Genomic DNA, 19686 nt, shown 5'->3' on the forward strand with positions numbered 1-19686 from the left:
AGCATTTTTGACGATCCTTTCTGTCCAGTCTGCTAGTTTTATCGCGTTTAACCACAGCTGTCGTCGGTTTTTTATCTGGCAGTGGTAGCAGATATGCGATCAAATTTCTAATTTGAGGCTGTATTACGTAGATTCTGGCACCCAACATCACAACAAGATGATATTTTAAGCTCCTTATGTAGCCGAATCTGCACTGGTTTGAATGGGCCGCCTCCAGCTAGCGCTGTCACGTCGCTGACCCTAGTTACCTGTGGTTGGCCTGGCCATGCGTCACTCAGAAAACAACAGGCCAATCAGAAGAGAGGCTCATGAATATTAATTAGACAGGCCAAAATCGACCTGTTCTCAGCAGAGCTCCTGAGAGAGGAGCTGTAAAGATATATTAAGATGGTTTTTGGTACTTATACCACAAATATATATTCTTAAGGACATCAAAACTAACGAAAATAAAACTCCAGAAAGGTGTAAAATATGGGACCTTTAAAAAAATTCTGTCTGATCTGGGCCTAAGGCAACTTTGCATGTGTCCTTCATTGAATTAAAAATGAACTTTACACACAATAATTTTTGCAGAGTACTATGCTGTTAGCTTATTACAATATTGCTGGCTTAGCATATTAGTCACATGCTAATACCAAAACCTACACCTGAAATTAACTGCGAGTCAAATCTTTATGTGTTTCGCATGAGAAGTTGGCGCCTGTTATGGAAATGTTATTTCTGTGGGTTTTCTTTAATGTTTTTTCTTGTTTTCTTGTTCGTTAGGAAAAATATTAAGGGAACATTATGGAAATGTTACATTTGAATGTTTGTCTGAATGTTTTGAAACAAGTAGTAAGCAGTGACGTTTCTAAAAAAAAAAAAAAAAAGTCACTTTATTTTAAGGTCCAATTCTCGCTATTAACAAGACTTTTGCCTCAAACTCATAATTTGCTGCTAATTAATAGTTAGTAAGGTGGTATTGGGTTACGGATGTAGAATATGGTCATGCAGAATATGTGCTCTATAAGTACTAATAAACAGCCTATAGCTTCTGAACTTTAAATCAAAACAGACTTGTGATTTTATGACATCAATTACTACTTTATTCACTCAGAAACACGAGTATCGTAATGTGACAGCTGACTATACGCTGTACTTGCATTCTCAGAGGAAATGCGCTGAACCAAAACAGTGAATCTAATCACCAGTCAGGCAAAAGTTCGCTTCAAGAATGACCACAGTGCTGACATGATCTTATCACTAGCACATCCTGAGCACATGCGAGTTATTCATATTATTGGCAAGACACATCGGCATCATTTTCGTAACAGGCTGATGTTAACGTTACATTTTAAGCCTTTATCAGCTGATTCCAATGATGTTCCGATAATACTGTGCATCCCGAGTAGCTGCGTTTGTAGTCAGTAGACACGAAGACATCTCACTAGGTTTTGGACCAGAGGCACAGATCTACCACTACCGAATGCCCACAGTAATGCTCATTCATGCAAAACCTCTCTTTTATGAGCTCCAATTTGCAAGCATAATTAGACATGCCTTGATTTGATGGGTAGAGAGAGAGAGAGTACGAGAGGGGTAGAGGTTCAGGCACTAGCTAACTCACCGGTGTGCAGTACTCCACCACGGGGTAGTTGAGTTTATGACCCTTCGCTGTGCGACCAGAGAAGAAGCAACTCTGGCAAACGTCATAGTTGAAGTGCTTCAAACTGCGATATCTGCAAAGATAGAAAGAAAACACTGACAATTAGTATGAGAGGCTTTCATTGTATGGAAGAGGGTGGTGAATATTTTTCGGTTTTACACAGGAAAACATTATTATTTTGGATTCATTATAGCCATAACTCTAAACCAGCCATTCTGTAGTTTCGTCAAACTATTACCCACTTGTTATTCCACTATTATTCAGTTTGTCTGAAACTGACAGTCCTCTTGAGAATACTCACTCCAGTCACGCCACGCTCGATTCAATAACATCATTACCACACAGTTTAGAAGTGTTTCTATTTCACAGATTTTCCTCATATACATGTAAATCGAGTGAGGAGGAAGACAGCACAGTGTGTGTTGTTTGTTTTTTGGTTTCTTCTGTTCTCTCCAGGAAATGCAAATTCAATAGAATTTAATTCCTCCAGTGTGCAATATTTCCACCGCACTGTCACATAAATGATATGACACTAAAAAGATGCTGCATTTTCCAAAACTGCTCCCTTTCTCTCTGGGGCGGCCCATCTGAAAGCACAATATAACACTGAGGCCCCTGCTGAGAATGACTAAACATCACACCATCAGTACTTCAGCCAAGATCTCTTATATTAGCCTCTGCAGGATAACATGAATATTATAAAACTGACCTAAAATCCAATTTGAAGTTTGTAGATACTGAAAAATAAATCAATAAGCCTTGAGACTTTTTCTTTTTGCTTTTACTTATAATATTTCTTTATGAAGTTTGACATGCTGAATATGAAAATCACATAACTTTTCTGTGTATCATAAAAACAAAAAAAAAAATATGTTGACAACTTGCACAAGCTAATCTGTTATCACTCAGAAGTGTGCGTTGGACGATTTTAGTCCCGTAATTCCTCCAGTGTGCAATATTTCCACCGCACTGTCACATAAATGATATGACACTAAAAAGATGCTGCATTTTCCAAAACTGCTCCCTTTCTCTCTGGGGCGGCCCATCTGAAAGCACAATATAACACTGAGGCCCCTGCTGAGAATGACTAAACATCACACCATCAGTACTTCAGCCAAGATCTCTTATATTAGCCTCTGCAGGATAACATGAATATTATAAAACTGACCTAAAATCCAATTTGAAGTTTGTAGATACTGAAAAATAAATCAATAAGCCTTGAGACTTTTTCTTTTTGCTTTTACTTATAATATTTCTTTATGAAGTTTGACATGCTGAATATGAAAATCACATAACTTTTCTGTGTATCATAAAAACAAAAAAAAAATATGTTGACAACTTGCACAAGCTAATCTGTTATCACTCAGAAGTGTGCGTTGGACGATTTTAGTCCCACAATGTTCTGGAATGTTCCAGACAGCACTAGAATATTACAGAATATTCCAAAATGTTACAGAAACTTCTAGAATGTTCCCATCCTCGCAAAAGGAAAAGCAAAAGCAAAAAAACGGTGTTTCATAATTAATGATAGAAGTTCAAATTTACCTGACCTATAATATTTAGCAAAAATATTGATGCTACGTGAAAATAAATAGTACAATAATAATTAGCACCATAGAATTACAGAAGAACCAAAAATGTAAGTGAAACTAATTGTGACCCTGGACCACAAAACCAGTCTTAAGTCGCTGGGGTATATTTGTAGCAGTTTATTGATTTTGATATATTAAAAAATTATAGATTTTTCTTTTATGCCAAAATTCATTAGGATATTAAGTAAAGATCATGTTCCATGAAGATATTTTCTACATTTCCTACCGTAAATATATCACAACTTAATGTTTGATTAGTAATATGCATTGCTAAGAACTTCATTTGGACAACTTTAAAGATGATTTTCTCAATATTTTGATTTTTTTGCACCCTCAGATTCCAGATTTTCAAATAGTTGCATCTCGGCCAAATATTGTCCTATCCTCACAAACCATACGTCTATGGAAAGCTTAGTTATTCAGCTTTCAGATGATGTATAAATCTCAATTTCGAAAAATTGACCGTTATGACTGGTTTTGTGATCCAGGGTCACAATTTTTGTTACATTGTGTAACAGTTCTAAATAATAATAATAACAGGAATAAATTACACCAAATATTATAGTGATATAGAGTTAATCTATAAACAGGCATGATGTGGATTTTTTTAAAGGGGTCATGTGATGCTGCTAAAAAGAACATTATTTGGTGTATTTGGTGTATTGAAATGTGTTTATGCGGTTTAAGGTTAAAAAAACACATTATTTTCCACATACTGTACATTATTGTTTCTCTTCTATGCCCCGCCTTTCTGAAACGCGTAGATTTTTACAAAGCTCATCGGTCTGAAAAGCAAGGTGTGCTGTGATTGGCCAGCTATCCAGTGCGTTGTGATTGGCCGAATACCTCAAGCGTGTGATGGAAATGTTACGCCCCTCACCATACTGTTGATGCCGTGTCCGGCCGGAGCGACGAGACAAAAACATGAAAACCCATTACAAACGAGGCATTTGTTGCATCCAGTGGGGACATAATTACTGATTATAATGACTTATACTGTCTTTTTACGCGTTGCGTTGCATCGCGTAAACATAAAACCATGTCTGCATTTGTGATCGGAGAAATGACAAACAACAAGCGCTACTCTACACTGCTCAAAACCCGCGTTTGAATCGTCAGTGGCAAATTTTTAAATATAAAAAAAAACCTACTTCCAGGCTGTGAGTCAGAACAGCCGGCATTGTAGTCTACTCTCCCAGGATCAGGAAACAGTTCTCCATAAAATGCGCTGCACACATCTGAATATTTAGGTTGAAGTGTTCTGGAACAGTGTTGTAAATACAACTTAACCACTGATTTCTAGTTGTGTCCTCTTTTGGAAGACCAAACAAAGTAGTTTCGCTTTCACAACGAAACACACAGCTTCACACACGGCGGGCTTGAGTGAGCGGAGGAGCGGCGGCCGGCGGATTCGACAAAGGAGAGTCCGGAGGGCTTGCGGCAACCACATATGACGACCCCGGGCTGGACACGGTGAATGCCGATCCAGTGATCCACAGAGAAGTTGATGTATTTTCTCAGCGACCAGCACGGATCAGCTCTAGGCATGACGAAGCGGATATCGTCCTCTTTTGGAAGACCAAACAAAGTAGTTTCGCTTTCACAACGAAACACACAGCATCTTCACGACATGGCGGCGGCGGCAACAATACTACAGCGAGAATAAAAGTTACGTTCTTTCTTTGCGTGAACATTTGGGCGGTGTTATGCAAATCTTCCCACATAGTGACGTAGACATGTGGGGGCGTGTTAGAACGAGCCGTTTTAGGTAGGCGTGGTTAACTCTTAACTTTTATAAAGAATATCTCTTTGGATTTGAGACTTTACTCTTTGCAACTTTACAGATCTTCTTTATGCACCAAGAGCTTGTAACACTCCAAAGAGCATCATATGACCCCTTTAATTTATGTAATCATTTATTGAACACATCTTCTATGATGTTGTTGCTGCCATTTGGATTTATTTCATTTTCAGGGCTGTTAAAGTCAACATTAACACATGTGATAAATTAAGTATGTTCAACACGACGGCAACATGTTGGAGGAGACGTTCTGCGCTGCGTTTTTTTTAAACCATATCCGAGTGCTCTGTGTGAACACCCCCCTCCACAAGTGCATAAAGTGTGGACCAAGTTGTTTAGTCATTTAACGTTCAACTGAAAGTCCAATTGAAATGATGTAATCAACCTTTTAATAGAGAGGACAGATATATTTCTTAGGAAAGTCAAGAGAGGTGAGAAAGGCAAGAGTGAGGGTGACGTCGCTTAAGCCAAATTTGTACGACTCTGTAAGTGAATTCATCTATTTATCAGAATCATGCCTCAGGATTTCTTCTCCACAAAGTTTTCTTTTTTCAACAGTCTCAATAAATCAAACTTGACTGACTCAGACTTTATTTTTCTGTTTCTCTCTCTTGTTCCATTTAGTCTTCTCTACTATCCATCACTGATAAACCTCGGTCCGTATCTCCTCCGTCAAACGTCCGACTGAATCTCTGCCTCAAAGAAACATCTCGGAAAACAAGATGGTGTGGTCTGATGCGCTCAGAGTAGCCAGAGATGCTAAATATGGCAGGATTATCAGTAATACAGGGCATCATGTATGTATGGATGACATTTGAAAAGGTCAGCACCTATTGTGACAGGAGCTCACAGTGACTGCTTAAAATACACCATAGAGGCTGTGATGACCAACTAGAGCACGATGCATCCCTCTAACACTGTCACTGTGTTTCAGCTGTATTATTATATCATCTGCACACTGCTGATATAAATGCTGATAATAAACTTGGGCTTGTCTTTGAAGCAAATAAACTAAATAGTATATTGATATATAATAATGCAATAAAATGTTCTACTGCTATGATTGATTGATTTTACTGCAGTCCTCTGGTGGTTTTTGCCATTATTACCATCAACAGAGTGATTCTCTTACAGCTAACATTTCACACAAGTTGAGCTTCAACAATTGGTCAATTCTACAAACACACAGACTGCAAATGGAACGTTTCTGTTAAATGTTTATCCAATTTAAAATGCATTAATTTAAACATTTTGATTGCTAATTTATTATATACAACACTTCTTTTACATATAGCGATAACAAATTAATTAGTTTTGATCAACTACATTAGTTAACATGAACTAATGAAAATATTTCTAAAGCATTTGGGTTGTTGATATATATATATATCGTACATGTGTCCTATGGTGTAACAGCAACATTTAGAAAACAATAATTAATCATTATTAATAATTGATTTATTGTTAATAATATACAAATAGCATAAGAGAGATTTTTCTTAATTGTTAGGTGCTTTTTTCCCCAAAATGTTTGCGGTCACACCATTAGACATATTTATGTTATATTTGTCAACTACCCATTTATTAACTATAACCAATGTTAATTTCAACATTTACTAATACATTGTTAAAATAAAAACTTTGATCAAAACAATGAACAGTTGTATTTTGATTAGCTAACATTAACAAAGATTCAAAAATACTCTAACAAATATATTGTACCTTACTGTAAAGTGCTATCCATATAATAAAAACAATATATTATTATATTTATATTTAATTAGAAATAAATTAACCTTGATTTTCCACTATAAACCATAAAAATCCAACTATATGTTGTGTGTATAATTATAAATGTATAATTGTATATACTGTATTAATAATTTCATTATTATTATTATTATTATACCTTATTATTATTTATATCTAAATATAAAAAAAATACAAATAATTAATTAATTTAATAATTAATATAAATAATTGATTCTCATTAAATAATAATTCATAATTATATTATCCGTTAATAATACATTACTGTTCACCTCGCGATGCGGTCTACCAAGAATAAAATTCATTAAAAAAACATCAAGCAAGTCGGAGTTGTGTCACCTGAATGCCCTTCTTTTTTTTTTGTGAAATTACAAATTAAAATATAACTCACTCTGCCAACATTACTAACATACATCTACAGACAAACCAAAACTACTTTATCATTATTAATAATATTATTATTTTAAAGATCTCAGGTGAGAAAGATTTGATCTTGTGACCTTTCATACACAATGCAAGAAATCCTCACATCTTATTAAGGAGTAAATGGCTGAACCTCCAGAAGTCAGAATCATGCCTCAGGATTTCTTCTCCACAAAGTTTTCTTTTTTCAACAGTCTCAATAAATCAAACTTGACTGACTCAGACTTTATTTTTCTGTTTCTCTCTCTTGTTCCATTTAGTCTTCTCTACTATCCATCACTGATAAACCTCGGTCCGTATCTCCTCCGTCAAACGTCCGACTGAATCTCTGCCTCAAAGAAACATCTCGGAAAACAAGATGGTGTGGTCTGATGCGCTCAGAGTAGCCAGAGATGCTAAATATGGCAGGATTATCAGTAATACAGGGCATCATGTATGTATGGATGACATTTGAAAAGGTCAGCACCTATTGTGACAGGAGCTCACAGTGACTGCTTAAAATACACCATAGAGGCTGTGATGACCAACTAGAGCACGATGCATCCCTCTAACACTGTCACTGTGTTTCAGCTGTATTATTATATCATCTGCACACTGCTGATATAAATGCTGATAATAAACTTGGGCTTGTCTTTGAAGCAAATAAACTAAATAGTATATTGATATATAATAATGCAATAAAATGTTCTACTGCTATGATTGATTGATTTTACTGCAGTCCTCTGGTGGTTTTTGCCATTATTACCATCAACAGAGTGATTCTCTTACAGCTAACATTTCACACAAGTTGAGCTTCAACAATTGGTCAATTCTACAAACACACAGACTGCAAATGGAACGTTTCTGTTAAATGTTTATCCAATTTAAAATGCATTAATTTAAACATTTTGATTGCTAATTTATTATATACAACACTTCTTTTACATATAGCGATAACAAATTAATTAGTTTTGATCAACTACATTAGTTAACATGAACTAATGAAAATATTTCTAAAGCATTTGGGTTGTTGATATATATATATATCGTACATGTGTCCTATGGTGTAACAGCAACATTTAGAAAACAATAATTAATCATTATTAATAATTGATTTATTGTTAATAATATACAAATAGCATAAGAGAGATTTTTCTTAATTGTTAGGTGCTTTTTTCCCCAAAATGTTTGCGGTCACACCATTAGACATATTTATGTTATATTTGTCAACTACCCATTTATTAACTATAACCAATGTTAATTTCAACATTTACTAATACATTGTTAAAATAAAAACTTTGATCAAAACAATGAACAGTTGTATTTTGATTAGCTAACATTAACAAAGATTCAAAAATACTCTAACAAATATATTGTACCTTACTGTAAAGTGCTATCCATATAATAAAAACAATATATTATTATATTTATATTTAATTAGAAATAAATTAACCTTGATTTTCCACTATAAACCATAAAAATCCAACTATATGTTGTGTGTATAATTATAAATGTATAATTGTATATACTGTATTAATAATTTCATTATTATTATTATTATTATTATTATACCTTATTATTATTTATATCTAAATATAAAAAAAAATACAAATAATTAATTAATTTAATAATTAATATAAATAATTGATTCTCATTAAATAATAATTCATAATTATATTATCCGTTAATAATACATTACTGTTCACCTCGCGATGCGGTCTACCAAGAATAAAATTCATTAAAAAAACATCAAGCAAGTCGGAGTTGTGTCACCTGAATGCCCTTCTTTTTTTTTTGTGAAATTACAAATTAAAATATAACTCACTCTGCCAACATTACTAACATACATCTACAGACAAACCAAAACTACTTTATCATTATTAATAATATTATTATTTTAAAGATCTCAGGTGAGAAAGATTTGATCTTGTGACCTTTCATACACAATGCAAGAAATCCTCACATCTTATTAAGGAGTAAATGGCTGAACCTCCAGAAGCTGAAATCCTGGAATCGTCTCTTTCCTGCTCAATGACAGTAACGCACTGAACTCATCTCAAACATTAACATGTTAACACTGGCAGCCCTAGTTTACAGCTGGACTTTTAAAAGAGTCCGAGCCGATCAGAGAACTGACTGAATAGACTGTCCTCCACTTCTTTCATCAGTCTCTCTCTTATTTAGAGTGCTATCAGATGCTGACATTTAGATGAATGTTGGGCCTCGGGAGTGAATCTAACCTTTCTGCTCCCAGTGTGTGTGTGTGTGTGTGTGTGTGTCTTAAATCTCTCACAGATCTGCCTGATATCACGCTTTGCCTATTGCAACACTTCTCAAAGTGCGGCAGGATTCCCTACACTTCAATCTGTCGCATTTACTTTCGTCTGTTCTTCATAATGTACAGTCAACCAGTCATTATCTTCAAATCAACCTCTTCAGTGTGTGTGTGTGTGTGCGTGCGTGAGAGAGTGTGTACCTGAAGCCCACGATGGGGAACTCTTTACAGATATTGCACTTGGCCTGGTGTTTGGCCGTTTCTGCTGCCGCCACTCTGTGCAGGACAGGAATCCAAACCATCGACTGTGGCTCCAGCCTCATCCAATCAATAAACTGCCTTGGCTCCAGCTCCACCTTATTGGTCACCTGAGAACAGAGAGTCAGCACAAACAGCCAATCAGGGAGGGATTTCAGAAAGCCCATAACAAGCATGAGAGAATAACTCATAAACAATGCAGCCTGTCTGAAATCAAGATGACGGACGGAGCATTTCCTACCAGACCACCGTAAATGACTGTCAATCGCACGGCTGCATTTATAGAGATATAACAGCCTCATAAATATTTCTGTGAAGACGGAGCATTCAGTGATTCAGTCACACTGCCTGCAGCTACCGGGTGATTTTTAACCAGTGCAATGCTAGGAATATTAGCTAACTGTAAGCATATTACATTTCATCTGTCATACAGCCCATCTATGAATTCTCAGAAGGATCTCTGTAAACTCGGTTTACAGTGATGCACTTATAACTTATAAGTCAATGAGGCGAGACATTCTGAAGGGTTTAAAAGCAGAATGTCCTGTTTGTGTACTTGTTAAAGAGCTTGTATTCATATTTTTGTATAAATAGATGTATTATTTGAGCTGTGAAGCCTTTAAATCATCCTTTTAGCGGTGGGAATACTGTTACATGTGGATAAAGGTTACAGAGACATAATTACTGCTGTAATTCTGTACTGACCTGCTTATAAACAATCTTTCTGGTATTATTGCACATATCATGTGAAAGTTAATGGGCTTAGTGTTTTAAATCAAAGTTGAAAGAATGGTTAAAACTTAACACAAACAAATTTAATAAATTATTCTTTACATTAATGGAAAGGGGAAACGAGAGTAAAAACTTTCTGGAGAAGAAAGTTGAACAGATTTGGAACGATATGTGGGTGAGTAAATGATGACCGAATTTTCATTTACAGCTCATGAACTATCCCTTTAACATACAGTATTTATTGATTATTATATTTTTAAAAACAGCTTGTATTTGAATGTTTATCCTGTCTGTCTTCCATTGTAAGTGTCTTTCTATAAACATGATTTGCATTTGATTTTACAAACTGAGGACTGAGCTGAAATGATTTTCTGTAGTATCGTCAGAATGCCAAAGATGCGGCCTATGGAGCTCGTTTGATCCTGGAACATTCCTGCAATTATTTCAACTCTGTGGTAAACAAATTCTCATATTTCAATTTTACAAAACAAATGAGACAAAGGCAAATAAATGATCAAATAAGAAGGGATTTTGGCAGGAATGTTTCTGTTGTACAGCAGCAACATTCTTGGCAGTGATGTCAGCAGTGGAACGTACCCATGCAAGAGTCTTTAAATGTCACTTATCATTGAGACACACACACACTCACTCACACACTCTCACTCTCACACACACTCTCACTCTCACTCACACACACTCTCTCACACACACTCTCACTCTCACTCTCACTCACACACATAAAGCGTGTATTTATAGCCTCCAGTCTAACTGCTGTAGGATTTACAGTAGCAAAATGACTGGAGGACAAAAAATATGAACACTCATGCTGACAACACCATTAACACACACAGCTTTCTGTGAGGTAATCTGAGGATATCACGAGCAGACGGCTTCAATAATTCACACTGTTCTTTCACTGAATAGGACATCAGTCATAAACACAGACATATCAGAGTGAAACACACATGCTGTGATCATCATAATGCACTGATGTGTGTGTGTGTGTGTGTGTGTTCACATACATGCTGGAAGCAGCTACGGACGCTGGGCTCGATGTTGCTCCCGCCGAAGGCCGCCACTTCGCCCAGCTGTCGAGGGATCTGAATGGCATCATGCAGCAGAAGACCCAACTGCCTCTGATCACACGTATCACCCGCCGATGACACCTGATTAAACAGACCTGAGAGAGACACAAAAAAACACAGGAAATCATCTATAAAGTGTTTAAAATGTAAACTTTTTTCATTTACAAAGCATTGGAAAAACGTTGAGAGATGTTGCAAAAGACGTGATACGTGAGCACAATGGCCAAAGATGTCCTTCTAGCACGTTTACATAGAAAACACTGGAAAAGCAGAGCAGTAGCGTGCAGAATCACGTTTTGTGTGAGCGGCCCATGAGAGATGAGAAACTTTACTGAGAAACAGTAATATCTATCTCTGATTCATGGATAGATAGCCAGACAGATAAATAGACTGATATAGACAGACAGACAGGTGTGGTAACTATCCATCTTGAATGGATGGAATGGAAGGATGATATAAGATAGACAGACAGCTAGCTAAATAACAGAAAGACAGACAGTCAGGTAGATACAGAAAGACAGCTAGATACAGACAGACAGTCAGACAGACAGACAGATACAGACAGTCAGTCAGACAGACAGACAGTCAGCTAGATACAGACAGACAGACAGACAGTCAGGTAGATACAGACAGACAGTCAGATAGACAGATACAGACAGACAGTCAGACAGAAAGATACAGACAGACAGTCAGCTAGATACAGACAAACAGACAGTCAGGTAGGTAGATAGATACAGACAGTCAGACAGACAGATGCAGACAGACAGACAGCTAGATTCAGACAGACAGTCAGGTAGATACAGACAGACAGACAGATAGATACAGACAGACAGACAGATAGATACAGACAGACAGTCAGGTAGATACAGACAGTCAGACAGACAGTCAGACAGACAGACAGTCAGACAGACAGACAGACAGACAGACAGACATACAGACAGACAGACAGACAGACAGACAGATAGATAGATAGATAGATAGATAGATAGATAGATAGATAGATAGATAGATACAGACAGACAGTCAGGTACAGACACAGATAGATACAGTCAGACAGTAGATAGATAGATAGATAGATAGATAGATAGATAGATAGATAGATAGATAGATAGATAGATAGATAGATAGATAGATAGATACAGACAGACAGTCAGGTACAGACACAGATAGATACAGTCAGACAGTAGATAGATAGATAGATAGATAGATAGATAGATAGATAGATAGATAGATAGATAGATAGATAGATAGATAGATAGATAGATACAGACAGACAGTCAGGTACAGACACAGATAGATACAGTCAGACAGTCAGGTAGATACAGACAGTCAGTCAGACAGATAGATACAGACAGACAGTCAGTCAGACAGAGAGATACAGACAGAGTCAGCTAGATACAGACAGACAGACAGCTAGATACAAAAAGACAGTTAGACAGATACAGACAGACAGTCAGGTAGATACAGACAGACAGATAGATACAGAAAGATAGATGCAGACAGATTTTTTTTTTGATTATGCTAAAGGCTATATCTGCTTACCATTTCTCAAGTATAAATTGTTTATTTTTGTCTCCTCTGTCAAAGCTTTCCGAAAAGTTCTCTGTTAAACCGTATGAATAAAACATACAGCCATTCTATGAAATTATTTTCCACAGCTCATAACAGTATGCGTTCAGTCTCTGTTCTTTTAAATGTGAGCGTTCAACCCCATCTCGAATGCTTCTCGGCATACATCATTTATGTGGATAAAAAAAAAGAGAAGATAATTCAACTTCTTTTTCATTTAATATTTAAAGCAATCCCTTCAGTAATCTACATATGGTTTAAAATGTAATGTAAATGAACAGATAACAGTAAAGCAAACTATAAGTCATTCAGTTAATGATAAAATCAAAGTCAATTTCCATCATTCATCCATCTCTCTCTTTCTGACCTTGGCTCAGGGACAGAGATGACCTTGATTACCAGAGCAAGAGCAGACCCCTGCCAGAGCTGTTACACACACACACACACACACACACACACAGCGCTGAACTCCAGCCCTCTGTCCTGAGAGCATCACAGCAGTTCAATAAACTCTATTCTCACTCCAACACACACAACTGAAGTCACACTGACTCAATTTCACTGTGCGCTGTGTTAACTCAAGGTCAGCGAACAAACCTGGCACCGAAGCGTCTGTGATTGTCTGTCACTCAGCTCTGCTTTACAAAGTGCTGACCAGACCGACTGAACCTCAAACTGCTGACCGAGCACTGTATGTCATTTTTGGTCTGTCAATGGTAACTCAGACATGGAGAACAATCGCTGCTGCAGCCTGTAAACTAAGCAACACAGGGATTCATCTACTGTAAGTTTTGATCACTCAGAGGACTAATGACTCCTGAGATGAGTCAGAACTTAAAAGAGCAAAAAGCTCAATTACATGAAGAAGTGCATAATGGGAGTGCAGTCTTTGCTTTCATATGACTGTGCTTTTAGAGTAGAGTAGCTTTTAGGTAGAGCGTCATGGGGTTTGTGGTGCTTCACAAACACATTAATTAAAAGGGATATGGCTGGGATTTGTACATGCGATCTAACAATGCTGCAGGGCACAAACACCAAAATATTCAGTATACAGACAAATTAACAGCAAATACACAACAAAAACCTCAACCAGCACAAATAATGAACCTCCGTTTAGCCTTAGACCTCATACTACCTATATTTGATGTTAATACACTGATACGTGACACAGGTTTTTGGACAAATGTTTACAGTGGTGGTGGGCTACCTAACAAAATGTGACACTGTCATTTTACTATTAATTAGATACTATTATAGTATTTATTAATATTCTGAATAAGCTTTAAAGTTTTAATTTGAGTTTAAATAAGTAATTTAGTTTTTTTTTATTACTTTTCTTCTTTTTTCAGTTTTAGTAATTTTAGTACTACAAATTAAATTTATTGTATTTCAGTTAGTTGTCAATGCAACATTTATAAATTTTGTAAGTTTTTCCATCTAATATTTATATGTCAGCTTTATTTAAATTAACAGAAACTATTTTACTAGCTTTAACTTTGTTTAACAGTGACAACACTGATGCAACACATTTAAAAACTGTCATTTTAAAGAAAAAAGAACGTAAAAATGGTTCAGTAAAGTAAGCTTACTAAGTATTAACAATTTTCCCATGCATTTTTTCCTCTGTAAAATATAGTTGTTTCAAATGAATAATGTCAGATGCATTTGCATTGTGACTGTGCCTCAGATGCAATCAACAGGAACGGTCTGTAAAGGTGTGAACCAAATGGTCCATACAATTAGAATAACAAAGGAACAGCATTCCTCAGGAACTTCTTGTAGATAGCAGGATCTCCAGCGGGAGGCTCTAACAGTATCTACTGTACTGTTTGTAGCCCTTTTGTCTTCAGGTATAAAGTTCTGTCTCACAGACAGAACTTTGGGAGAAGCTGAGATTCTTAGGCTACGTTTACACGACAACGATATAGTCAAAAACTGAAAAGTTTTTCCCTTGCATTTTTAAAAAGTTTCACGTATACACGACAACGTTTTCAAAACGATTTGCGTTTACACATATCCGCTAAAACGGCCAAAAGTGCTGTATTACGTATGCCAGGCCAGTAGTTGGCGCTGTCACCTTGTTAGTAAACAGTGCCTGTAGGGAAGTGACGATTATATGATGTATATGATGCGTTTCTGCTGTTGGTTGTAATATTTTTGAAGAGCAGTAACAACAGTACCATGTACTCTGCCATTGTTGTGTATGTTTGTTCGCGCTTGCCTTTAAAATCGACACGTACTGCGCATGTCTACAAACCTAACACGTACTACGTGTGCGCATGACGTCACCGTTTTCAAAGATTACCGTTTTGGGTTTTTAGACAGAAACGATAACGGTGGCGTTTTCGAAAACTTGCACTTTGAAACCCGTTTTCAAAAATATGCGTTTTTGGACCCCAAAACGCCGCTGTCGTGTAAACGAACAGGCAAAACACATAAAAAGTTTCCCATTTTTGGCTGAAAACGATGTTGTGTAAACGGCCCCTTACAAGGGTTAAGATATTTTGAAGACCAACAAGTTAACATCTCTGTTGAAGACCTGCTATACTGCTACCTTCAAATTCTTCTCCCCACAAGAACTCTGGTCAAGCTTACTTATTTTATTGTATAAGAGAAATCGAATACATAGTGAGCCACCCAAACCACTGCTCAGCCAAATACAGCTAAATCTAACAATTACTATATAATTTACAGTAAAAATTTATATTATACTTGGCACAACAAAATATACTACTTTAAAAATCATACTTCAATGATAATTATTGGTAAAATTATGTTTTTACAAGTAAACAGCATTATTTAGCTAATAATTAAAGGGGAAAAAGGGCTACCCATCAAATTCAATTCCACAATGTATTTAAACAGTTTTTAATATTTATTAATTTATATATGTGACCCTGGACAACAAAACCAGTCATAAGTGTCAATTTTTGGAAATTGAGGATTTCTTTGTCTCCTACCTGATTCACAACGGGAATGCACCGACTTAAAAATATTCAGAACAATGAAACAACTTTAATGTTATTTGCACAACTGCAAATGGGTCAAAGACGTTAAGATGTCCGCTTGTATGTACAAAAGTGATTTTATGTCCATAGAAAGCACATCAAATGCAAGTAAAGTGTCTACTTTTAAGGTTTCAAATAAGTTTTTGGAGAATAAAATGTCAAAATTTGGTTGAAAAAAATCTTACATTGTCATTAAGTATATCTACATCAGACTCGCATAAAAACAAGCTCAGGATGGTCTACTCATCCGCTTATGTTTCTAATCATATGCATATTATGGAAGCCCGTTTCCAACACTGAAAAAAAGATAAAACAAGGTAATTGCAACTATTTATCTCGCAATTCTGACTTTTTTAATTATTATTTTTCGCAATTTCGAGTTTACATCTCGCAATTATGACTTTTTTTCTCAGAAATGTGATATAAGCTTGCATTTGCAAGTTAGAAAGTCTGTAAACTCGCAATTGTGGGAATTTCTTGGTAAACGGGTGCAGTGACTTTGGTTTTCAAAAAACACAATGGACCAACACCAGCAGATGACATTGCACCCCAAATCATCACAGACTGTGGAAACTTAACATTGGACTTCAAGCAACTTGGGCTATGAGCTTCTCCACCCTTCCTCCAGACTCTAGGACCTTGGTTTCCAAATGAAATACAAAACTTGCTCTCATCTGAAAAGAGGACTTTGGACCACTGGGCAACAGTCCAGTTCTTCTTCTCCTTAGCCCAGGTAAGATGCCTCTGATGTTGTCTGTGGTTCAGGAGTGGCTTAACAAGAGGAATACGACAACTGTAGCCAAATTCCTTGATATGTCTGTGTGTGGTGGCTCTTGATGCCTTGACCCCAGCCTCAGTCCATTCCTTGTGAAGTTCACTCAAATTCTTGAATCGATTTTGCTTGACAATCCTCATAAGGCTGCGGTTCTCTCGGTTGGTTGTGCATCTTTTTCTTCCACACTTTTTCCTTCCACTCAACTTTCTGTTAACATGCTTGGATACAGCACTCTGTGAACAGCCAGCTTCTTTGGCAATTAATGTTTGTGGCTTACCCTCCTTGTGAAGGGTGTCAGTGATTGTCTTCTGGACAACTGTCAGTTCAGCAGTCTTCCCCATGATTGTGTAGCCTAGTGAACCAAACTGAGATACCATTTTGAAGGCTCAGGAAACCTTTGCAGGTGTTTTGAGTTGATTAGCTGATTGGCATGTCACCATATTCTCATTTGTTGAGATAGTGAATTGGTGGGTTTTTGTTAAATGTGAGCCAAAATCATCACAATTAAAAGAACCAAAGACTTAAACTACTTCAGTCTGTGTGCATTGAATTTATTTAATACACGAGTTTCACAATTTGAGTTGAATTACTGAAATAAATGAACTTTTCCACGACATTCTAATTTATTGAGACGCACCTGTACATATATGGTTTGTTAGGATAAGACGATATTTGGCCGAGATGCAACTATTTGAAAATCTGGAATCTGAGGGTGCAACAAAATCGAAATACTGAGAAAATCGCCTTTAAAGTTGTCCAAATGAAGTTCTTAGCAATGCATATTACTAATCAAAAATTAAGTTTTAATATATTTACAGTAGGAAATTTACAAAATATCTTCATGGAACATGATCTTTACTTAATATCCTAATGATTTTTGGCATAAAAGAAAAATCAATAATTTTGACCCATACAATGTATTTTTGGTTATTGCTACAAATATACCCCAGTAACATATGTATATGAATGAATATACATTAATGTGTGAGTGTTTTTTTTCTTTCTAATGGGGTTATCAGCTTGAAAATAAAGTTGGCCACCAAATAGTCTTTTCAGATTGGATTAACATGATATGTTCATGATACGATTATCGTTTGATTCTCACTTCCGGTTATGATGTTAGTAAAACAGAACACAATAATACTGTGTTATTGTTGTTGATTCAACATTTCTTATGAAAAAGAGCTTACATTTGTATTTCTCCTCCAGGTGACCCTTACAAAGAGAGAGAAGACCAATCTTCATGGACAGAACTCGAATTTTCCCACTGCGACCCCTGTGGCATACAAAAACATTGTGGATAAGAGAAAGAAGACAATACTATACATTTGCCCATTATCAATTAGGGAATACATTTCAGTAGTGTTTAGTTTGTATAACACTGAGTCTATGTTGGAAGCATCCAAGGTTGCAGCTTGAGGGGGTCTGAAATACACACAACACATCAATCACCTGTGAGCTCCAGGCGAGCCTTCAGCAAAACGAGGGGATTTCTTTGTCTCCTACCTGATTCACAACGGGAATGCACCGACTTAAAAATATTCAGAACAATGAAACAACTTTAATGTTATTTGCACAACTGCAAATGGGTCAAAGACGTTAAGATGTCCGCTTGTATGTACAAAAGTGATTTTATGTCCATAGAAAGCACATCAAATGCAAGTAAAGTGTCTACTTTTAAGGTTTCAAATAAGTTTTTGGAGAATAAAATGTCAAAATTTGGTTGAAAAAAATCTTACATTGTCATTAAGTATATCTACATCAGACTCGCATAAAAACAAGCTCAGGATGGTCTACTCATCCGCTTATGTTTCTAATCATATGCATATTATGGAAGCCCGTTTCCAACACTGAAAAAAAGATAAAACAAGGTAATTGCAACTATTTATCTCGCAATTCTGACTTTTTTTATTATTTTTTTTCGCAATTTCGAGTTTACATCTCGCAATTCTGACTTTTTTTCTCAGAAATGTGATATAAGCTTGCATTTGCAAGTTAGAAAGTCTGTAAACTCGCAATTGTGGGGAAAAAAAGTCAGAATTGCGAGATGTAAACTCGAAATTGCGAAAAAAAATAATAAAAAAGTCAGAATTGCGAGATAAATAGTTGCAATTACCTTGTTTTATCTTTTTTTCAGTGTTGGAAACGGGCTTCCATAATATGCATATGATTAGAAACATAAGCGGATGAGTAGACCATCCTGAGCTTGTTTTTATGTGAGTCTGATGTAGATATATATAATGAATAATAAAGTCTTAGCAATCAGTTTATGATATTTCTAAATCAAAACATAAGTTTTCAAATGGAAACGGAAAATAAAATGACTGGAACAGCTGTGCCAAAAATTGTAACGGTGTTCGTCAAGTAAAGATGTGCATCATTCGGATCATAATGTGAGCCATCTAGTGTTGTTGTGTCATAACGTGCCACATGTCTGGTGTAGAGACAGCGCAAGAGTGCAATACGTACGTGTCGTAGACATTGAGCAGCCAGTTGAGACACATGTCCACCAAATAAGTTTTTGGAGAATAAAATGTCAAAATTTGGTTGAAAAAAATCTTACATTGTCATTAAGTATATCTACATCAGACTCGCATAAAAACAAGCTCAGGATGGTCTACTCATCCGCTTATGTTTCTAATCATATGCATATTATGGAAGCCCGTTTCCAACACTGAAAAAAAGATAAAACAAGGTAATTGCAACTATTTATCTCGCAATTATGACTTTTTTAATTATTATTTTTCGCAATTTCGAGTTTACATCTCGCAATT

At 36.1% G+C, this 19686-nt stretch overlaps 1 protein-coding gene across 1 annotated transcript in view; it reads right to left on the reverse strand.

Moving 5' to 3' along the window:
- Positions 1 to 19419, reverse strand: part of LOC107565978 (utrophin-like) — a 44490-nt gene extending 25071 nt beyond the window's left edge. Inside the window, exons 1-5 of the mRNA XM_016251323.1 lie at positions 19382 to 19419; positions 18103 to 18188; positions 11498 to 11655; positions 9687 to 9853; positions 1607 to 1718 (exon numbers count right to left, since the gene is read on the reverse strand). Coding sequence (XP_016106809.1) covers positions 1607 to 1718; positions 9687 to 9853; positions 11498 to 11655; positions 18103 to 18188; positions 19382 to 19416 — 558 coding nt within the window. The 5' untranslated portion in view covers positions 19417 to 19419. The remainder of the gene's footprint in view (positions 1 to 1606; positions 1719 to 9686; positions 9854 to 11497; positions 11656 to 18102; positions 18189 to 19381) is intronic.
- Positions 19420 to 19686: the final 267 nt, after the last annotated feature.

The sequence above is a fragment of the Sinocyclocheilus grahami genome, unplaced genomic scaffold (genome assembly GCF_001515645.1).
Source record: "Sinocyclocheilus grahami isolate Dianchi unplaced genomic scaffold, SAMN03320097.WGS_v1.1 scaffold1037.1, whole genome shotgun sequence".
In the NCBI taxonomy this organism is placed as follows: domain Eukaryota; kingdom Metazoa; phylum Chordata; class Actinopteri; order Cypriniformes; family Cyprinidae; genus Sinocyclocheilus; species Sinocyclocheilus grahami.